Raw genomic sequence first — 18,627 nt, forward strand, 5'->3', positions numbered from 1 at the left:
TTTGAGCTCAAGCCATGTCGTCCTGATGGAAGGTTCCTATAGGTAGATTTCTAAGGGATATTTGGCTACAGTGATATTCCCAGAGAATTGACCTTTGGGTCTCCAGAATTCTAACTCCTGGCGCGAATATCCTTAAAATTTTTCTTAAGGATATCGCATAATATCGGGACGCATATCTTGATACAACACATTGCAATCTTCACCCTGAATAGTGTTTTCGCTTCAAGGGGGAAAAGTGGCGAAACTGAAGGGGAGCCGTTATCAAGGTACCCTTCCTCCCATACCATTACAGGGCTCCAAGATGGCGTTCATTCCTTATTTGGTAGCGATCTCGCACGGTGGTTTTATGGAGCACGGCCTGTCACCGGAGGCGCCATGTTGGGTGCTGTCGTTCGTCATGCATGCTTTTTTTTAGTCAGCTGAACGACATTCCCGGTTTTTAGCTTTAATGAATTATAGCTATTCAGGCACATAGTCCAAAGTCATAAATCCCTAAATTTGAAAACTATTACAAGTTCCTGAAATTAAAGTAGAATTGAGGAATGTATTACTAAGTTTACGTCCCATTTATGGTAAAACAGTAAGTTTGATGGCATTGGTTAGAAGTATTAGCATATTTTTTTTTTTAATGAATTTAATTTGTTAGCAGGAATATTTATTAAATTCAACTGAAGATAACAAATTATATTGACCATGTTGTTATGGATAATGACTTGCATTGGCATTGATAGGACTTTTATTTTTTTTTTATCAATTTTTAATTTTCAAATATAAGAATAATCACAAAACGAAAAAATTAATAAAGTATTTAACTTTGGTACAAAATATATTTTTAACAATGGCATGCTACATTTTCCATATAAAATATGTATTATATTAAAAAATTATAGCTTCATGAAAGACTTTTCTCCCTTACAATATTGCCGTAAAATTTTAATCTGTTTTCATGCAGGTCACTTAGAAAATTATTTACACGCTCTTTTCGTCCACTGGCATAAGCATTAATTTGTTCCTGGGACACTTTATCACCATATGTCAAACGACATCTTTCAATATCACTTTCATCAACAGCATGTTCTCTCTGAGATATTGCCTTTTTCCTTGCCTCGGCTAATGTATGATAGTGACGCTGGTAGTAAAACACAGCTCCAAATAAGTGCCATATTGTAAATTCTGGCCAAAGTACCTTAGTGAAGAATAGACATGAAAATCCACTCTGCCAAAGAAGGAAATCAGAAAGCCTTACTTCTCCTGAAGTTCTTACAAGTAAATCTGGATCTCGTGAGCCACGGGTATACAAGCAACGTTCTAGAAGTTCTTCGGAAATATCATTGGTTTCAATTTTATTTTCCTTCACTCCCTGTTGTAAATCATTCATTGCAGAAGTTATTTCAGCTCTAGATGTATAAGCCAATGCCAAATTAAGAAAACACTGGTTGTTATGTCTAGTTTCCAATATTGCTTCTGCTGCAAGCTTTCTAATTGCAGGAGGTAAAAGTGTTAAATCGCCTAATACCTTGATGCAAATGCCATGCTTAGCTAACTTTTCTTTCTCTTCCAGAAGCTTTGCAAACTTCTCAGCTGCTAAATCCATAAGACCATTGACTTCATGTTTTGAACGTTTGAAGTTTTCAATACTAAAAGCATAAGCTGTAACTTCGTTAATACCCAGGTCACGACACCAGCACAACACTTCTGTAAGTTTATGGAAACCTTGCTTGTGTCCAGTCAGGGTATCCTTTTGCTCTTTCCGTGCAAATCTTCTGTTTCCATCCATAATGACAGCCAAATGATGTGGTATGGGTCCAACCTTCAAAACTCGAATGGCAGCCCATTCTGCCCAAGTTCGGTTTTGCTCAACAATCCAAGTCATCTTTTACACCTGAAAGAAAAAATGTTATATAGTAGAGGAAAAAATTTAAGAATTGTATTAGCTATTCCAGCTGATTGGTTAGTACTGAATATTAAACCAATACTAAACTATATAACTACTGGCTTTCTTAATTGACTATATTAACATGAGCACACTATTTTCAAAAGTTGTGGCTAAATACAGAATATTAACATGAGCACACTATTTTCAAAAGTTGTGGCTAAATACAGAATATACTATTTTAAAAATTGCAACACTGAAGCATCATGCTCACAGAGTAATTATATTAACCCTTTTACCCCCAAAGGACGTACTGGTACGTTTCACAAAAGCCATCCCTTTACCCCCCATGGACGTACCGGTACGTCCTTGCAAAAAAAATGCTATAAAAATTATTTTTTTTCCTATTTTTGATAATTTTTTGAGAAAATTCAGACATTTTCCAAGAGAATGAGACCAACCTGACCTCTCTATGACAAAAATTAAGGCTGTTAGAGCAATTTAAAAGAAATATACACCAAAATGTGCTGGGAAAAAAGTAACCCCTTGGGGGTTAGGGTTGGAAATTTCCAAAAAGCCTGGGGGTAAAAGGGTTAGCAATACAGGCATGGAATAGCCTGTATAGTCCAAATTCATAAATCCAATTAATTTGCAAAACAGTTATCCAGGACACTATTCATGAATTTTAAGGTTTACTGGATACTAAAAATTTTAAAGAAATTGAAATACAGTACTGCTTCTTGCCATACAAGTGGCATAATTCATGCAAAATTAAATTGTCTATTCCAAGATCAAAAGCCTGTGTTAGTAAAAGACCAGCTTTATCAAAAAAAGGGTCCCCATGACTCTGAGGTCTCACTTTATCACACTTCAGGAGCCGCAATTCCCGAACCTCTGCTTGGGATTTTGGAAATTCCTATTGTTGCATTTTTGGTTTTGCAATGACTGATTGATTATTAAATAGTATTTGGCATTGTAACCCTACAAAATACAGACCATGCAGATTTCATGAAGAATAGCTTAACTATTGATCTGACCATGAATCAATTTCAACAGGGCAAAGCAATCACTATCTGATTAGCCTTCAGTAAACAAGCTCCAAATGAGGCCTGGAATTCATCTTCATCTCCTCCTACGCCTATTGACGCAAAGGGCCTCGGTTAGATTTCGCCAGTCGTCTCTATCCTGAGCTTTTAATTCAATACTTCTCCATTCATCATCTACTTCGTACTTCATAGTCCTCAGCCATGTAGGCCTAGGTCTTCCAACTCTAGTGCATGGTGGAGCCCAGCTGAACGTTTAGTGAACTAATCTCTCTTGAGGAGTGCGAAGAGCATACCAAAACCATCTCCCTCGAATCATCATAATCTCATCCACATATGACACTTGAATAATCTCTCTTATAGTTTCATTTCTAATCATGTCCTGCCATTTAATTCCCTATATCCTTCTGAGGTTGTTGAGCAAGAGTGGCCTCTTGGTAAGCTGGCAGGGCAGCTGGGATTCAAACGCTTACCCACAAGTAACTACCAACTCCTCTTTATAAATTTTAACAGCTGAATTTTCGGGTTTGCTGAAGTCGTACCCTTATTAAAGGATGAAAGTTTTTATCCATGTAAGAACAAATAAATTGCAGCTGTTTTGAGCTACTGTATTTTGCTATTAAAAAAAATCAGTGATGTCTCATTGGTGGTTTAAGTTGTATTCTCCAACATGATCTGACATTCTTGAAACATATTAAACTAGATACAGTAGGGCCTAGAGTCATAACACAGATCTATTCCTACAATGTGTTGTAACTTGAATTTTGATATGTTGGACCACACCTAAATACAATACATAACTTGAATTTTGATATGTTGGACCACACCTAAATACAATACAGTACAGTACCTAAGTGCTGAAGTCACTCCCCTTTGCTAATGTAGTAGTAGTAAATTTATAATCTAGGGCATAAAATTACATTTTGTGACATGGAAACATAATAGGGCTGCAAAAACACATGGAAGAAATAAATATAGAACGATAAAATGATTCCATAACAAAAACCACACCGTACTATATTAAATTCCTTTTGGGAGCTGTGTTCTATCCACAAAAGGATTTAAGTCAAAACCTTTGTAACCAGGGAACCTACTACAGTCCTTTGGCCTTCATTCACATAATTTTTCTTTATGGAAGAATAAGAAGTGGTCAAAGTAGAGTACTGTACTGTATAGCCTCCAAGTCTATTAATATATTTTATTCAAAGTGGTGTGAGGTTAAGTCAAGATACATAGATCTTGAATTGGCATTTCATCTTTTATAGAAATATTTTCTCTCAGGATGGCAGAAATAAAGCATGCAGTATAATCTTTTGCAAGATATGGATGTCAGTCACACAGGGATGTACGGAATAGTTACTCCGTCTCTAAATAATTTACAGGAAATTTAAAATAAACATAAAAAAGCAGTCTACTATAAGTTAGTGTGCAACTCTTTAAAAAAAATTGCTATTGGTTGCGATATCCTTATCTTGTGCAGGTGCTGTTCATGTATTTTGACCACTCCTCACATTTCATCATTGTTTTGGTGATTATTAAGAAAAATCCTTGGGCACTTTTTCCACATAATTGTTACTAGTCAGATAGTACATTGTGCAATGCACCTAGTTGAGGTCAGGGGGACTGAATTATAACATAATGAGGTAAAACTCTCTCAAAGAACAAGAGTTCTACGTCAGGTTGCAAAGGAACATGAGGCATCAATGTTAACTAACGACAGTGGAACTATAAATGTCTACAAGCATAGCTATAAGAAGAGAAGAGGTTAACATACAGTATATAAATTAGAGAACAAAAATGATGGTAAAATCACAAAAATAACACAGTAACCTATGAAGCACAATAATTGGTATTTAACATTTTAAAATATTAATTTCCTATGGTTCAGTATAGTCCAGGGGTCGGCAACCTGTAGCACTAGCACGAGGAGAGCTTGTTTATGGCACGGCATTTTATTCGAAGGAGCAAAGAAAAAATCCTTAAAATATACTGAGAGAGAGAGAGAGAGAGAGAGAGAGAGAGAGAGAGAGAGAGAGAGAGAGAGAGAGAGAGAGAGAGAGAGAGAGACTGTGTTGTGCATCATTACTTTTATCTTTATGGTTTACATAATTGACTTTATGATTTAATTCGTATATTTCTATATATCTATCGATATGTTTCCTTTCCGAAGATGTGCTGGTCAGCACAAATACGATTTTGCATGCCTTAATCCAGGATCAAGAAATTTTTCCTATCAGGTCAGATTAGCAACATAAGTATGGTTTCTTTTATAATTCCTTGAAATCTTGATTAAGCTACCTGAGTATGGTCCCAGTTTTTTCAGTAAGTCTTTGGCCACCTTATGTAATATTATCTCTAGGTAACTGTCACTATGGCTACTGAGAAAAAAATTCAAGCTTTATGACCGATTATTTTAGTCATCATGGACAAATGACTTTGGATTTATTCTGCAGAATGATCTTGCTGTGTGTCCTCTCTGCTGCGAAAATGTCCTGTGTTGCACATCAAGTGTTAAACCACACTTTGAAACAAAAGAAGAGCAGGCTTTCAAGGATAGTGCTGACAAAGCTGAGGCGATTAAGAAAGCCGTAACCCGCTATGAGAAACAAATTAATGTGTTCAAAAATTTGAATGCTAGCAAAAAGAATGAAACTGAGGCTAGTTAGAAAGTAGCTTCGTGTTTAAAGCATGGGAAGACTTTTACTGATACTGGACTTTTAAAAGCTACTTTCTTAGTGTGTTCTGATGTTTTATTGGATATCATATCACACAAACAAATTATCATCTCAAGGATAAAAGACATGTCTGTCTCAGCTAAAACCGTGAAGAGGCGCATTTCTGAAATGGCTGATAATGTAAATCGGCAGCAATTGGTTGCTTCAAGAAGTACACGTGTTCAGTTTGCCTTGGATGAAAGCATTGATATCAATGACATTCCCTGCTTGTATGTTTTTGCCAGGTATAGTGACACAGAGGTACACAACGAGCAGTGCTTTCTTAAACCTATGTATGACAATACCAAGGAAGAAGACATACTAATGGCATTCACTAACCTTTTTGAGAACAGAGAGGAAGACATAGGAAAGATTTTTGCCATTACAACAGATGGTGCTCCTGTTATGGTAGGAAAAAATAAGGGCTTTACAAAATTGTTGCGGATAAAATTGGGCAATCCATTCTGAAATTGCACTGCATAGTTCATCAAGGAAATTATTTTCACACATGAAGCACATCCTCAGCCCCTATTGCACCAGGCCTACAATGGATCACTAAGGGTTGTGTGAAACTCAGGGTGTCCAAATATTCACCTTTAATTTCAACTTTGGCCTTTGGGTATTAACATAGAATATAAGATATTTTTGTAACAACGAATACTAAACGCAACAAAATTATTACATTTATGTTATGCATGTTATATTATTATAATTGAAATGGTTACTACATACTAAACAATTTTTATTTTAATTTTACTATATAGTGCTTAAATATAACAACTGGCATACGAGATAGTAAAAATAATGGTATTATCAAGTGCCACATTGAGTTCAAAAGGTTGCCGACCCCTGGTATAGTCCAACCATTTTAACCACTTCAATAGGAAATGAATACTTTTTAGAGATGGATGAACACCCACAACAACAAATAGGGGACAGTGTTACACATCCCTCTCCTTAATATGACCTAGGAACCTGTATCAATGAGAGAGAAAAACTCACTACAATAGCTGGTATTAACGGAGTAAATTTCTTATCACAAGGAACTATGAGGTTTAGAGAAGGGTGTGTCCAAGAAGCAAAGTAGCAGAAAAACGGGGCTTTAAATGATGATGGTTTTCATGCTTAGTTTAGATTTCCATTCCAGTCAAAGTTTCAAGTTTACTCTTCAAGTGTCATGCCTAGTTTAGATTTGAGGTGAATCTTCGAGTGTATACCTGAACATGTGCCTATTAACCCTTTTACCCCCAGGCTATTTGGAACTTTCCAACCATTTACCCCCAGGGGTTATTTTTTTTCAAGCTCATTTTGCAATATGATTTATTTTAATTGCTCTAACAGCCTTAATTTTTGTCATAGAGAGGTCAGGTTGGTCTCGTTCTCTTGGAAAATGCCTGAAGTTTCTGAAAAAATTATCAAAAAAATGCAAAAAAAAAAATATAAGTAGCAGTTTTTTGCAAGGACGTACCGGTACGTCCATGGGGGTAAAGGGGTGGGTTTTGTGAAACGTACCAGTACATCCTTTGGGGGTAAAAGAGTTAAGAAAAGGATGTCTTAAACTAGTCTTGTTTACTCAGATTATTTACTGATCTTTTCCTATCATTAGATTTGTCATGGAATGTATGTAAAAATGAGTAAGGTTAGGTACTTTGCGCCCGAGATGTAGATACTGATTATGTTGTAGTTCAGTCTGGACTGTGAGCTTTAATTAAGCTATGTTAATTTATGTCTTCTCTATGATGGTGAAAGCATACTATTTAGTCCAAAGTTTATATTTTATATATACATTCCACATGTCTACATCTAACCCAACATCAAGTTCAAAGTATGGCTAAGTAATATGAAGAAGGCCTGGTCAGATTCTTTAATTGTTGCATTGAAACAATTTGACACTAGATTTTCTTTTCATATAACCTAAACTGTACATAGTAATATAAGGAATAAAGTATGTTAACAAAAGAGCTGTGTCATTTCAAAGAAGAAATCCATAATGGGAAACACTAGCAATTTACAATACCTCCAGTATTGATTCTGTTAAGGCTCACATTCAAACCCATAATTCATTGATTATTTTACTGATATTTTTTTTTTTTTTTTTCGAGTAAGGTCTTGTAGTTAGTTTAGGTTCAAGTTTAAAGGACACTCATGAATGAGAGACAGTGATATTGCCTTGGCAAGCAGGACAACCCTAGAGAGTGATCATATATACAATAGAATCTGCCCAAGGCCCTTCTCCACCCAAGGGAGGACCAGGTAATGGCTGCTGATGACTCAGCAGTACTGTACACCTATAAGGTTTCCCGAAAACTCCCCCTAACCTTAGCTTGCATGAATGGTGAGGTGGGAGACGTTAAAGAAATTATCGAGTTTGAGCAGGACTCAAACCCCAGTCTGGCGAGCGCCAGATACGGACGCTTCCAATAGGACACAGCATACTACATAAGTGTAATTATGACGGGGAGGTTGGGGTAGAAACTCCAATATGCAAGGCAAGATGTTGGTGGCCGGGGTGGGGTAGGGGGGGGGGGGGGGAGAAGAAGCGCCAATAAGTAAAGACCTGCAGTAAATATTCAGTTTAGTGTAAGAGCAAGAGGGAGAAGTTATGATGAGTAAGGGGACAATGTACTAAGTCAGTTTAGGAAAGAGAGAGTAGTCAGGGGAGATGCTTTGATGAGTAGGATCAAAAGATGCTTGGTTGGATTAGGGAAGGGGATGAAGCTCCGATGAGTATGGATACAGTAAACAAGGTAAAGTTGAGTAAGACGAGTTAGTTAAGGGCAAAGATCATGAGAGTTAGGGACAAAGCATACCAAGTCTATTTATATAAAGGGAAGGGACAGTGACATTACCCTATCAAATAGGACAATTCTCTAGAGACTGACCATATATCAATATCATCAGTGCCCCAGCCCCTCTCCACCCAAACTAGGACCAAGGAGAGCAATGCAATAGCTGGTGATGACTCAGCAGATAGACCTATATCCTTAGCTCACAAGGATGGTGAGGTTCCAGTGACCTAAGGAACTAATGAGTGTGAGCGGGACACAAACACCGGTCTGGCGTTCACCACATCAGGGCCGTTAAAACTTTGGCCACCACAAGCTCTGGTGAATGTAAGATATAGCATACTAGATCAGATTTGGTATGAAGAGATGTTAGTAGGGGAAACTCAGTTAAACATGGAAACGTCATAATAGATCAGTTTTGGTCGAGGGGGGGGGGGGGGATACTAGGTTGGGTTAGGTGGAGCATAAGGTTTCCATGTTTACTAGTTCTCATGAAAGGGTAAATATACACCAAAAGTAACTTAAATTTAGCAAGGACTAACACAAGCGCAACCCCCCTCAGCAAGGACTAAATTCTGCTAAAAAGAAAAAAAAAATTGACACGGGTTAGAGACACTGGAAGTACTTAAGTTCACAAGTTCGAAAACCAATTTAGCTCTTACTCTTACAATTGTTTCTCTAAATTTTATCCGACATTACTTAACGATCCTTACCTGTAGACGCAATACAATTACATCACAAATAACTTTTTTAAATAACTAATTTCAGGTAACTTGGAAGTCGGATGAGATGACATCTCACAAGTCTCAGCTGACTCGATGAGCCAGGGTTACCAGATGATTTCCACTGGATTATCATACATGAACCTTAAAATTATCGTTTTTTTTCAACCTAAATTATCGTACACACTTTGAACAAGATTATTAAGGAGTAACATATATAGCTTATTTCAAGGTATTTTAGTATAATGGCTTAATCAAACACACCCACATACATTGTATATACCCAAGGTATATATCGTACATCGTACCGGACACGAAATAATCGTACATGTACGATAATTATCGTACGAATGGCAACCCTGCGATGAGCTTATTTGGCTGACGTAAACTTATCACATTTCAGTAATGTTTCTTAAGGTTAAGAGGTAAGTCAGGGACTTGGAATAATTTTTGAAAAATTATTTTCCTTCAGTTGTGTCTGTAATCATTTGTAATTATTCGGTCATCAATATGTTACTTTAATTAAGAGAGTAGCATGAGAAGTAATACTAAAATATGTGCAATCCAGTACGATAATGCATTTTTTTTATATAATTTTGTTCATTGAAGCATATTTCTAATGTTTGATAACAGGTATATCAGATTATACTTTTATCACAGAAAATAAATAGGATAATGTCTAGTAATGTACAAAGTGTCACCAAAGTAAGTACATGCTTCCAAAAGTTAAAGGAAAATTTATATCCGGCAACTACACATACCCAAATTCTTGGATATTGGAAACATGCAAAATTACCCAAGAAATAAGCACATAATAATAATATCACCATTATTAACATTTGTTTACTTCCAGAAACAGTAATTCAATTAGAATGAAAATAATTTTGTCCATAAGCATTATCTTTCAAGAGTTAATACAACAGGCATTTGATTAAAACATTAAATTGACAATTAAACATTTAGATTAACAGTAAATGTTAATTGGTAAGTTATAATTACATTGTCCTCTATTTTCCCCTGATGCGTTTTTAATATATATACGTCTGGCAGCCCTATTGCCTTTTGGAGCGTCACTATGCTTAACGGAAATGTCCTACAAATATTCCCAAGGGACTCCAAAAAGAGCATTCATTAGTTCTTAAATGGCAATGATGAAAGTGGAATATTAGTTCATAATTAAAAAAATGCCAAACATGCGGCAAAAGTGTTATTTACTGTGAAATTCCAAATCGCTAAATTAAATGCTCAACAAAACCAGCGGGTGGAAATAATATTCCGCGCTTGTCTACGCTAATATGTAAAATTAACGAAATTGAATTCTCATATGTCTCATTATTAAGTAAATTATCATCAATAATTTTGTAAAATTGATCCTGAGATGATAATACTCATACGTTATAATGAAAAATCTAGACGAGAAGGAACTAGTTTGCATTGCGTGTGACCGTCGACGTCATGGATGGTGTGCGGCCCAGTTCAGCCCAAATGAGAGAGAAAGGAACGAAAATGCTGTGAAAGATTGTTGCTGAGTAAACCAGATTATTTTGGATTTAATTCGATATATGACTATGGATGAGACTCCTCCAACCTCACAGTGTGATAGTGCAGTGAATAAGCAATATAGTGCAATAGAAATCGGTGAGTTAAGTGTCGAATTAATGCCACAAATGATATTTCAAAGTGAAGTGAATTTCGCGGTCTAACGGAGTGTCTTTCTCTCTCTTCCAGAGCTGTACTATTTGATGGTCAAGTATTTATCTGCTGGACCATGCAAGAAGGCTTTTGAGGTAAGGTTTGCACACTAGTCGAGTGGAATACTGAGTCTGAAAGCTGGCTGGGGCTAACACGTTTGTCTTGCTTTTTCAGGTGCTGAAAGCTGAAATCGAGGAAAATGAGGTGAGTTAGACGTTTGTAGCGTCTGTCAGCTGATGGAACACGTGGTTTTGTGTACATTCTCATATGCCGGTAGTAGGGAGGGGGTGTCATGGGGGGGGTTATACTCCCCCTGATACCTCTCCTCTACCTAACCCCCCTATTTACCACTTTAACCTTTTGTTTTTTTTATTTTGCATTTTCAGTTACTTCCTAAAAGATACGATTGGCTGGGAAATGAGGGAAAGAAAACGTTTTCGGAATTTGTAAGTAATTTACATTTATTTAGATTTTAAGTAGTTTTAATAACAATTTTATTCATGGCGAGGTAAGAAAATGATTAATTATCTCGGATAATTAATTATGAAACGATCTAGGTAAAACTGAAATATTACTGTGAGGAGGCAGATAGGTTTCGGAGTGCGAGGCAATCACTTGGCAAGACGGTCCACACACGGCAGGCAGATGGGTGCGGAATGTTGCCACTTTATCATTTTCCCCTTTATAATATATGACATTATCCTATCCTCTTTCTGTTTCCTTGAATATATATTGCGAAAGAGTAATAGAATTTTTATGGGGAGAGACTATTAAAGTGTGTTGAGTGCATGTAAAATATTGATATCATAAGTTGGTAACGTTCTCTGGGAGCCTGCCAACCGTTCTCCCTGGGAGGTTGTGGGCCAATAGGGTGCCAAAAGTGTTGCGCAGGGTTACCAGATGATTTCCACTGGATTATCATACATGAACCTTAAAATTATCGTTTTTTAAACCAGAATGATCGTACACACTTTCAACATGATTATTAAGGAGTAACATATGTAGCTTATTTCAAGGTATTTTAGTATAATTGTTTAATCAAACACACACATTTGTATATACCCAAGGTATGTATCGTACATCGTACCGGACCCAAAATAATCGTACATGTACGATAATTATCGTACGAATGGCAACCCTGGTGTTGCGTCGGGCCGGCTCTTTGGGTGGTGATTGGTCGGCAGCTTAGTTGGAGGCGTGGTGTGCTGTAGGGATCAATATCGTGCAGCATAGAACTGGGGAAACAAAGAACGTGCTGCAGAGCAATGCGAATCATTGGATTATACAGTAATACTGACAACTGCTTCTAATGGAAATTTATGAATATAGATCCATACACTTGATAGCATGAGGCTATATGGATTTTTTTTACTTGGAATGCTAGAACTAAAATTCCCTCAGTTAAAGGAATACAATTGCTTCACATCACACGTTATTTTTATAGATATTTTTGTTTTAATGTTATTAAAGAGTTAGGCTGTATTATATCAAAAATTGTCATATGCCGTTTTTCATGTTAACAGGAGTCATATTCTTTCATAGCAGGTTAGGGTTAAGCAGTTTATCGGTTTGTACTCTTGACAGATTTTTGTGGTCGCATGGTACACTTTCCCTGTGCTGAATTTCACTGTTAAAACTCACAACCATTTATGTTGTAATAAATTGTATATATATATATATATATATATATATATATATATATATATATATATATATATATATATATACTGTGTATATATATATATATATATATATATATATATATATATATATATATATATATATATATATATATATATATATATATATATATATACATACATACATAAGGAAAGTGTTATTTTTACGCATATGGTAAAAGTCACTATAGATATTAATTTAGCAAATGAAGGGCTTCGCTTTTAAGTTCTGTCGGGACACCTAATCTGGTGGAACATCAAAATTTGCCTTCTGTAGAATATATTATAAAGTTGAGATGCGATGAATGATAGATGAACGGTAGGTAGATTTAACAATGGCTTCCCAGGCTACTGAGGGAAGACTACTCTGCCGTCCAATTTTAATATAGACGAACATCCAACATTATGACGTGCTGTTACTTTAGTTCTTCGTTTTATGCTCGTGAAACTTATATTGGCAACCAGGTGGATATGTTATTTGTGTGGCATGCGTATGTGCTAGTGTACTTGTGTGTGTTTGTACGGTTTTTTGTATCCTAGCCACGGAATGAGTATGATCCCTTTTTAGAAAATATCCATATCAATATTAGCTGTATATATACTTTATTGCACCTGTGTTCATTTGCCTGTTATTAGTGAGTGCACCATACATTTCATTAGCTCCTTTTCCTAGTTATCTGCTAGCAGTCTCAATTTTATTTTAATTTCTTAGCCTGGTGTTCTCCCATCTCTCTTTGCAACCTGCTCCTTGCAACGTTATCACCAATGATAACGTTTTAGTCAGATTTTTCATAGTCAGATTTTTCATACCTCCTTGCAATAATTCTCATTCCATATGTCGGGTCATTTTATAGCCAGCTACCCCAGGGACTTGCAATTTCAATAAACCGCTCTCAGATTTGGTTTTTTTTAATCTTTTTTTTTTTTTTTTTTTTTAATTGATGAAAACTCCCAAGTGGAGACTTATTTTGTTCCTCATAATTCCGTGGAGATTACACAGCTCCAAGGAATAAAAACATTAAATTTGATATAACATTTACTGACAGATTTTGTAAGCTGATTTGAATGTTGTAAAGTTTGTAGCTGCTGGTTGTAGGTACCGAATTAAGGTGTTACTCTGGGTGGGAGCCAAGTAACCATTATTCAAAACGTTGGTCTACGCCATACACTGCATTCTCGGTAGGGGGTAGTGCCAGCACGCTTACTGTGCCTCACGTGGTTAACTAAGCTTTTTCTAGGAGTCTAAACGTAGCTTCCCTTTGCACCCCCTACCAACAGTTGTTTAGTTATTAATTTTGTAACGTCATAATTTCCTCTGTCAACTTTTACTTGAACTAAGTAGTGTCGCCTGGAGGGTTTTACCTAAATTTAATAGTGCCTCTGGGCACTTGGTCATTTGGTCCAAAATTATTGATACAGTCGAATCCATTTTTGCAATTATTTGTGTATTCATTTGCTAACAGTTTCATATTTTAAGTAATGAATCTCGAAAAAATGGAGCTATTTATTCTATGCACCTTATTCTAGTCCAATCAGTGGAGGCTAAGAGGGAAGAATGTATAAGAATTTTGATGTCGAATCACATGAAAAGAAAGTTGAAAGATTATAATCAAATATCCTGCTAGAAACATTGTGTGTGTGTATGGCGTAGAATATATTGAAGGGTTGTCAGCCTTGATTATAAATTATTTAACACTAACTCGGTGATTGCCTTGTCTCATTTCAGGGGAAATTCAGGGAACCACGAATTACTGAAATCCCCTACAATATCACTGCAAACTCTTAGAAATCGATAAATGTTTCTATTAATTTACATTATTTTTTTTAGTAAATTAATTCAATAAAATGTGTATTTTAAAGCATTTTTCTATATACCCTTTACACACTATGTTAAAGGGTACAGAACCTAACAAATCCACCTAACCTAGTAGTTCCCAGGTCACAACCCCTAGCCAGGGCAAGGCCCCGGACCCCATTCCCAGGTCACAACCCTTGGCAAGGTTCTACCTGCAAATATACAATATAAAAAATATAAATTCTAAAAATATAAAAATAACGTATTTTAACAATAGCATTATTTATCGATTTCTAAGCTTTTGCAGTGATATTGTAGGGAATTTCGGTGATTTTTAAAGGGATTCCAGTGAATCGAGGTACCGGAAATATCTCAAGGTGTCGAACATTCATTCCCTCTAATCAATACTAATTACGAAATTCGTTCTATTTTTCCTAATCCAAATTATCTCTTCAGTTGTAATTTCCTACATGTAATGATATAATTGAAAGGTAATACTAGTTTAACCTTCCATGCATTGATTTTATAACCGGTAGCCATGTTTAACATTGAGGATAGACCCATTCCTTTTTCTCTGTAATACAGTATGTTGTACTCAATTATTATTATTATTATTATTATTATTACTATCCAAGCTACAACCCTAGTTGGAAAAGCAAGATGCTATAACCCCAGGGGCTCCAACAGGGAAAAATAGCCCAGTGAGGAAAGGAAATAAGGAAATAAATAAATGAAGAGAACAAATTAACAATAAATCATTCTAAAATAAGAAAACGTCAAAACAGACATGTCATATAATAAACTATCAACAACATCAAAAACAAATATGTCATAAATAAACTATAAAATAACTATGTCTGCCTGGTCAACAAAAAAGCATTTGCTCCAACTTTGAACTTTTGAAGTTCTACTGATTCTACTGTACCTGTTGTCCCGACTATTCGTGAATCTGGAAATCACCCGTTTATGATTCTCAGTCGTCACAGAAGTCGTTAAACGGAATTAACGTTGCGGAACTACGCATTTCCCGTGTATTTAGCGCATTTCTGTATTCCAGAATTTTTTTATACGTATTTACTTGTATTTGTATACACTCATTCTACTACTACATAATGTTCAACTGGGTACCTTTTCATTCTATTACTACAAAATGTTCAATCTTTTCACTTACTAATTTTCCCTACGTATTGCATTTATTTAGGATCATGGTATATTTTACGTTTTTTTAAATTATTCCCGTGTTTGGTTTCCGATAACAATGTCTTCTTTTAATTCTTGAATTAGACTATGGGGATTATCTGAAATTATGCATGGAATGAATTTATTTCACCGTAGCTGTAGGCATGTACTCGCTGTGTTACATATATGTAGTTGTAGTGTGCAGGAATTATTTGTTAGGTACGAACTTAATGTATTCTCGATAACAATGTCTTCTTTTATTTCTTTAATTAGACTCAGAGGGTTATCTGAAATTAAGCATGGAATGAATTTATTTCACCGTAGCTGTAGGCATGTACTCTGTGTAACAGATAATGTAGTTGTAGTGTGCAGGAATTATTTGTTAGGTACGAACTTAATGTATTCCCTTCATGTTCACCCGGCCATGTGACGGTTCCTCAGATGAATCTCAATTTTTTTCCATTCCTGGACTTGGCAATAAAAATCCGTTTTCTTTGAGTTACGCTTCTTTGAAAACCCCTTGAGAACTGCTCTTTCGATTACATCAGTAATCATTTTATCTTTTTTTTCCGCCGTGCTGACTTTCTTGATAAAACTAGACAGTCAGGCTATTTCCCTCCCTCTCTCCCTCTCTCTCTCTCCCTCTCGTTTAGCTGAAGATCAAATCATCTATTCAGCTCCTTACGCTGACTGTAATATTGCTTACCTCACCCATCCCGCCACCCTGTCCCCAGCTCCCCACATTTCCCCCAACCAACCCCACCCATGTGGGTGTAATGCTCTTTCACACCGCCTTTGCTTAGGTGTTTTAAAACGCTTTTTGCGTCTGGGTTTTCCTGTCTGGTGTAATCTGAAGCAACAGTATTGTGTCAGTCTCACTTATTGCTTAATCCATCAGTTGCCGTTGGGATTTCCCCTTTAAACCGCAGTATTGAATGGTCCTTTTAAATCCTCAACCTCGGGATATCTTGCTTAAAACTCCGAGCAGGGAATTATCGTTATTATTACGAGTTTTAATAAGTTGCCACCAGACTCCAAGCCGTAATCCGGATATTTCCGCATATCGGATATCACGCTGACCGTTTTTGTTTGTTTGTTTAAGCACTCACAAGTGAAGTCAATGAACTCTTCTTGCTACATTTACTTTTCTGTTCCCTTTTACTTGTTGCTTATAGTTGTAAGGTTCGACTAGAGATGTCCGTAGTTTGTAATTAATTATGTTTTTGTGTTCTTTATTCCCATTTCTGCTCTTACATTTACTCATATCCTCTCATCCAGTTATTATATTCTTGCAATTTCGCTCAATGTCCAATTTTCCTTCAACATAGCGCGTATCATGATATTCCGTAAATTCTCGATGTCAAGAATAGCACAAATGTGGCAGCCTTCAAGAAAAACCTGACTTATCTTTTTAGAAAGTGTTATAATAGTGACCTGAAAACTATTAAGCCTGAATACAAATGCTAGCGAAATAACTGATAACGATACAGAGAAAAATATTAACTGGAAAGGAATTATTTTTTCACACACCAAGGCCCGCCTGAACAGACCTTTAGTGTTTGATGGAGGGTGAGAAATAAACCCCTAAAAGTAAAGTAAAAGTAAGTGAGTATTATTATTATAATTGACGCTTAACCCCTATTTTGGAAACGCAGATAGCAGTAAGTTCAATAAAAATTTTGGGAAAGGAAATCATTACCGAGACAAAATTATGAATAAAAGAGAAATACAAATAATAATCTGTCTTTGAGACTTTTGAGTTTGCACTGTTCCTTCGCCATTAGCAGCACTTGCGTTATATCATCTACTTCAACGCCCGTTTTTACTTCTTTTTAACATATTGCCGCACTAACTTTTACCTCTCATAACAGCTTAATTCTGTGGGTGCACATCTCTTACTGCATAATTACCTCCGCCAACGAAGTTAGGAGGAGATTCTGTTTTACCCCCTGTTTGTGTGTGTGTGTATGTATGTTTGTTTGTGAACAGTTTCCTGACCACAACTTTAATCATAGAGTCATGAAACTTGCAGAGATTATATAAAGCGCTGGAAGTTATTAAATTTTTGGAAGGTCAAGGTCACGGTCAAATGAAATGTTCAATTCACGTTATCATCCATAATTTTGGACATCGTTGTCACATAGGTTTCAAGCTTGGTTCATATTTGAGTGTATGAAGATCCATGGTAATTAATACACGTTAAGGTCAAAGGTCAAGGTCGAGTAATATACTGCCACGGTGAAGGTCTGCGCTCACTGATTGTCCCTCTAGTTGTTAATGTAATTAGGGTAGATATAATTGCACAAGCTTATTAGAGCGATGAAAGGGCTTATGAAGCTTGCATAGTGAGCTGGGTAATTGAATGTGCCAGAAACAAATTTTAATGTAACTTATATTTTATTCAACCATTCATAATTGAGTCACTTGATGAAGGCCAAATGGTGATTTTTCAGTCAACAATGAAACGATAAAGGCATATGGTTTGTCTGTTTTAAGAGAGTGTTATTAGAAAACAGGTTCATTTTCCATAACTTGTAGCATGCAATAATTTTAACTACTGGTAAATGTGTTTGTTGAGACAATAAGAAAAGCCTTCCTGAAACCTATATTTTTACTGCATGCATTCGTATACTTTAACCTAAGTTAATCTTTCACAGTTCATTCTTCTGTGGTATAGAATTCATTATATGTCTGCCTTTACCATCAATTTGCTTCAACTTTGTGTGTTATTAAGTTTTCAATTTCTTTACCTTCTATGCAGTAAACACATGTCAAAAACTTAAACTATTTCAACAACTGAATTAAAAATTTATATACTGTATACAGTCATGTATTTGCTTGTTGGCCACCAATTTTTATTGAATCTGCTTTTATGGTAAATTTTGCTATAACCGCTCATTTCTTTACACTTATTCATATCTCATGTAACTTTTTATGTTTACATATCCTTATTTCTCTTTACTTGAGTTTTAGTCAATAACTCTCCCAGTGGATTTTAGAGTACAGTTTGTAGGGTATTGTGATCCTTAGCCATATGGTTGTTTATTCAGTCTCCTCACTGTATTTTGTTTTCTATATACCATATATAACTATCACTTTCATCTCCAATTTAAAAGTTTTTAAGGAACCCCCTCTTAAATATCC

General features: G+C 35.9%; 3 protein-coding genes across 5 annotated transcripts in view; 2 read left to right on the forward strand and 1 right to left on the reverse strand.

Annotated features, from left to right (window-relative positions):
- Positions 1 to 711: 711 nt before the first annotated feature.
- On the reverse strand, positions 712 to 9,275 carry Dhdds (Dehydrodolichyl diphosphate synthase subunit). Its single transcript, XM_068364136.1, has 2 exons — positions 9,130 to 9,275; positions 712 to 1,882 (listed from the first exon to the last, which is right to left on the reverse strand). Exon 2 carries the CDS (start codon positions 1,871 to 1,873, stop codon positions 893 to 895), a length of 981 nt encoding a protein of 326 aa, XP_068220237.1. The 5' UTR covers positions 1,874 to 1,882; positions 9,130 to 9,275; the 3' UTR covers positions 712 to 892.
- Positions 5,718 to 9,945, forward strand: LOC137632383 (uncharacterized). The gene is made up of 2 exons (XM_068364318.1): positions 5,718 to 6,038; positions 9,772 to 9,945. Exons 1-2 carry the CDS (start codon positions 5,718 to 5,720, stop codon positions 9,943 to 9,945), a joined length of 495 nt encoding a protein of 164 aa, XP_068220419.1.
- Positions 9,946 to 10,592: 647 nt separating this feature from the next.
- BRWD3 (bromodomain and WD repeat-containing protein) overlaps positions 10,593 to 18,627 on the forward strand; it is a 128,523-nt gene continuing 120,488 nt past the window's right edge. For 2 of the 3 annotated variants that reach the window (XM_068364456.1, XM_068364455.1), the window contains exons 1-4: positions 10,594 to 10,776; positions 10,867 to 10,925; positions 11,005 to 11,034; positions 11,217 to 11,276. In XM_068364456.1, coding sequence (XP_068220557.1) covers positions 10,701 to 10,776; positions 10,867 to 10,925; positions 11,005 to 11,034; positions 11,217 to 11,276 — 225 coding nt within the window. In that variant the 5' untranslated portion in view covers positions 10,594 to 10,700. Of the gene's footprint in view, positions 10,777 to 10,866; positions 10,926 to 11,004; positions 11,035 to 11,216; positions 11,277 to 18,627 lie in introns of all 3 variants that reach the window. The other variant, XM_068364453.1, reaches the window with a different exon arrangement.

The sequence above is a fragment of the Palaemon carinicauda genome, chromosome 41 (assembly GCF_036898095.1).
Source record: "Palaemon carinicauda isolate YSFRI2023 chromosome 41, ASM3689809v2, whole genome shotgun sequence".
NCBI lineage: Eukaryota > Metazoa > Arthropoda > Malacostraca > Decapoda > Palaemonidae > Palaemon > Palaemon carinicauda.

Excerpts from the sequence above, each read along its gene's own strand:
- Dhdds (XM_068364136.1), bottom strand. The coding sequence starts at position 1,873 with ATGACTTGGATTGTTGAGCAAAACCGAACTTGGGCAGAATGGGCTGCC.
- LOC137632383 (XM_068364318.1), top strand. The coding sequence starts at position 5,718 with ATGTCTGTCTCAGCTAAAACCGTGAAGAGGCGCATTTCTGAAATGGCT. Across the intron at positions 6,039-9,771 it reads CAGATGGTGCTCCTGTTATG|GTATATCAGATTATACTTTT; the intron begins GTAGGAAAAAAT and ends GTTTGATAACAG.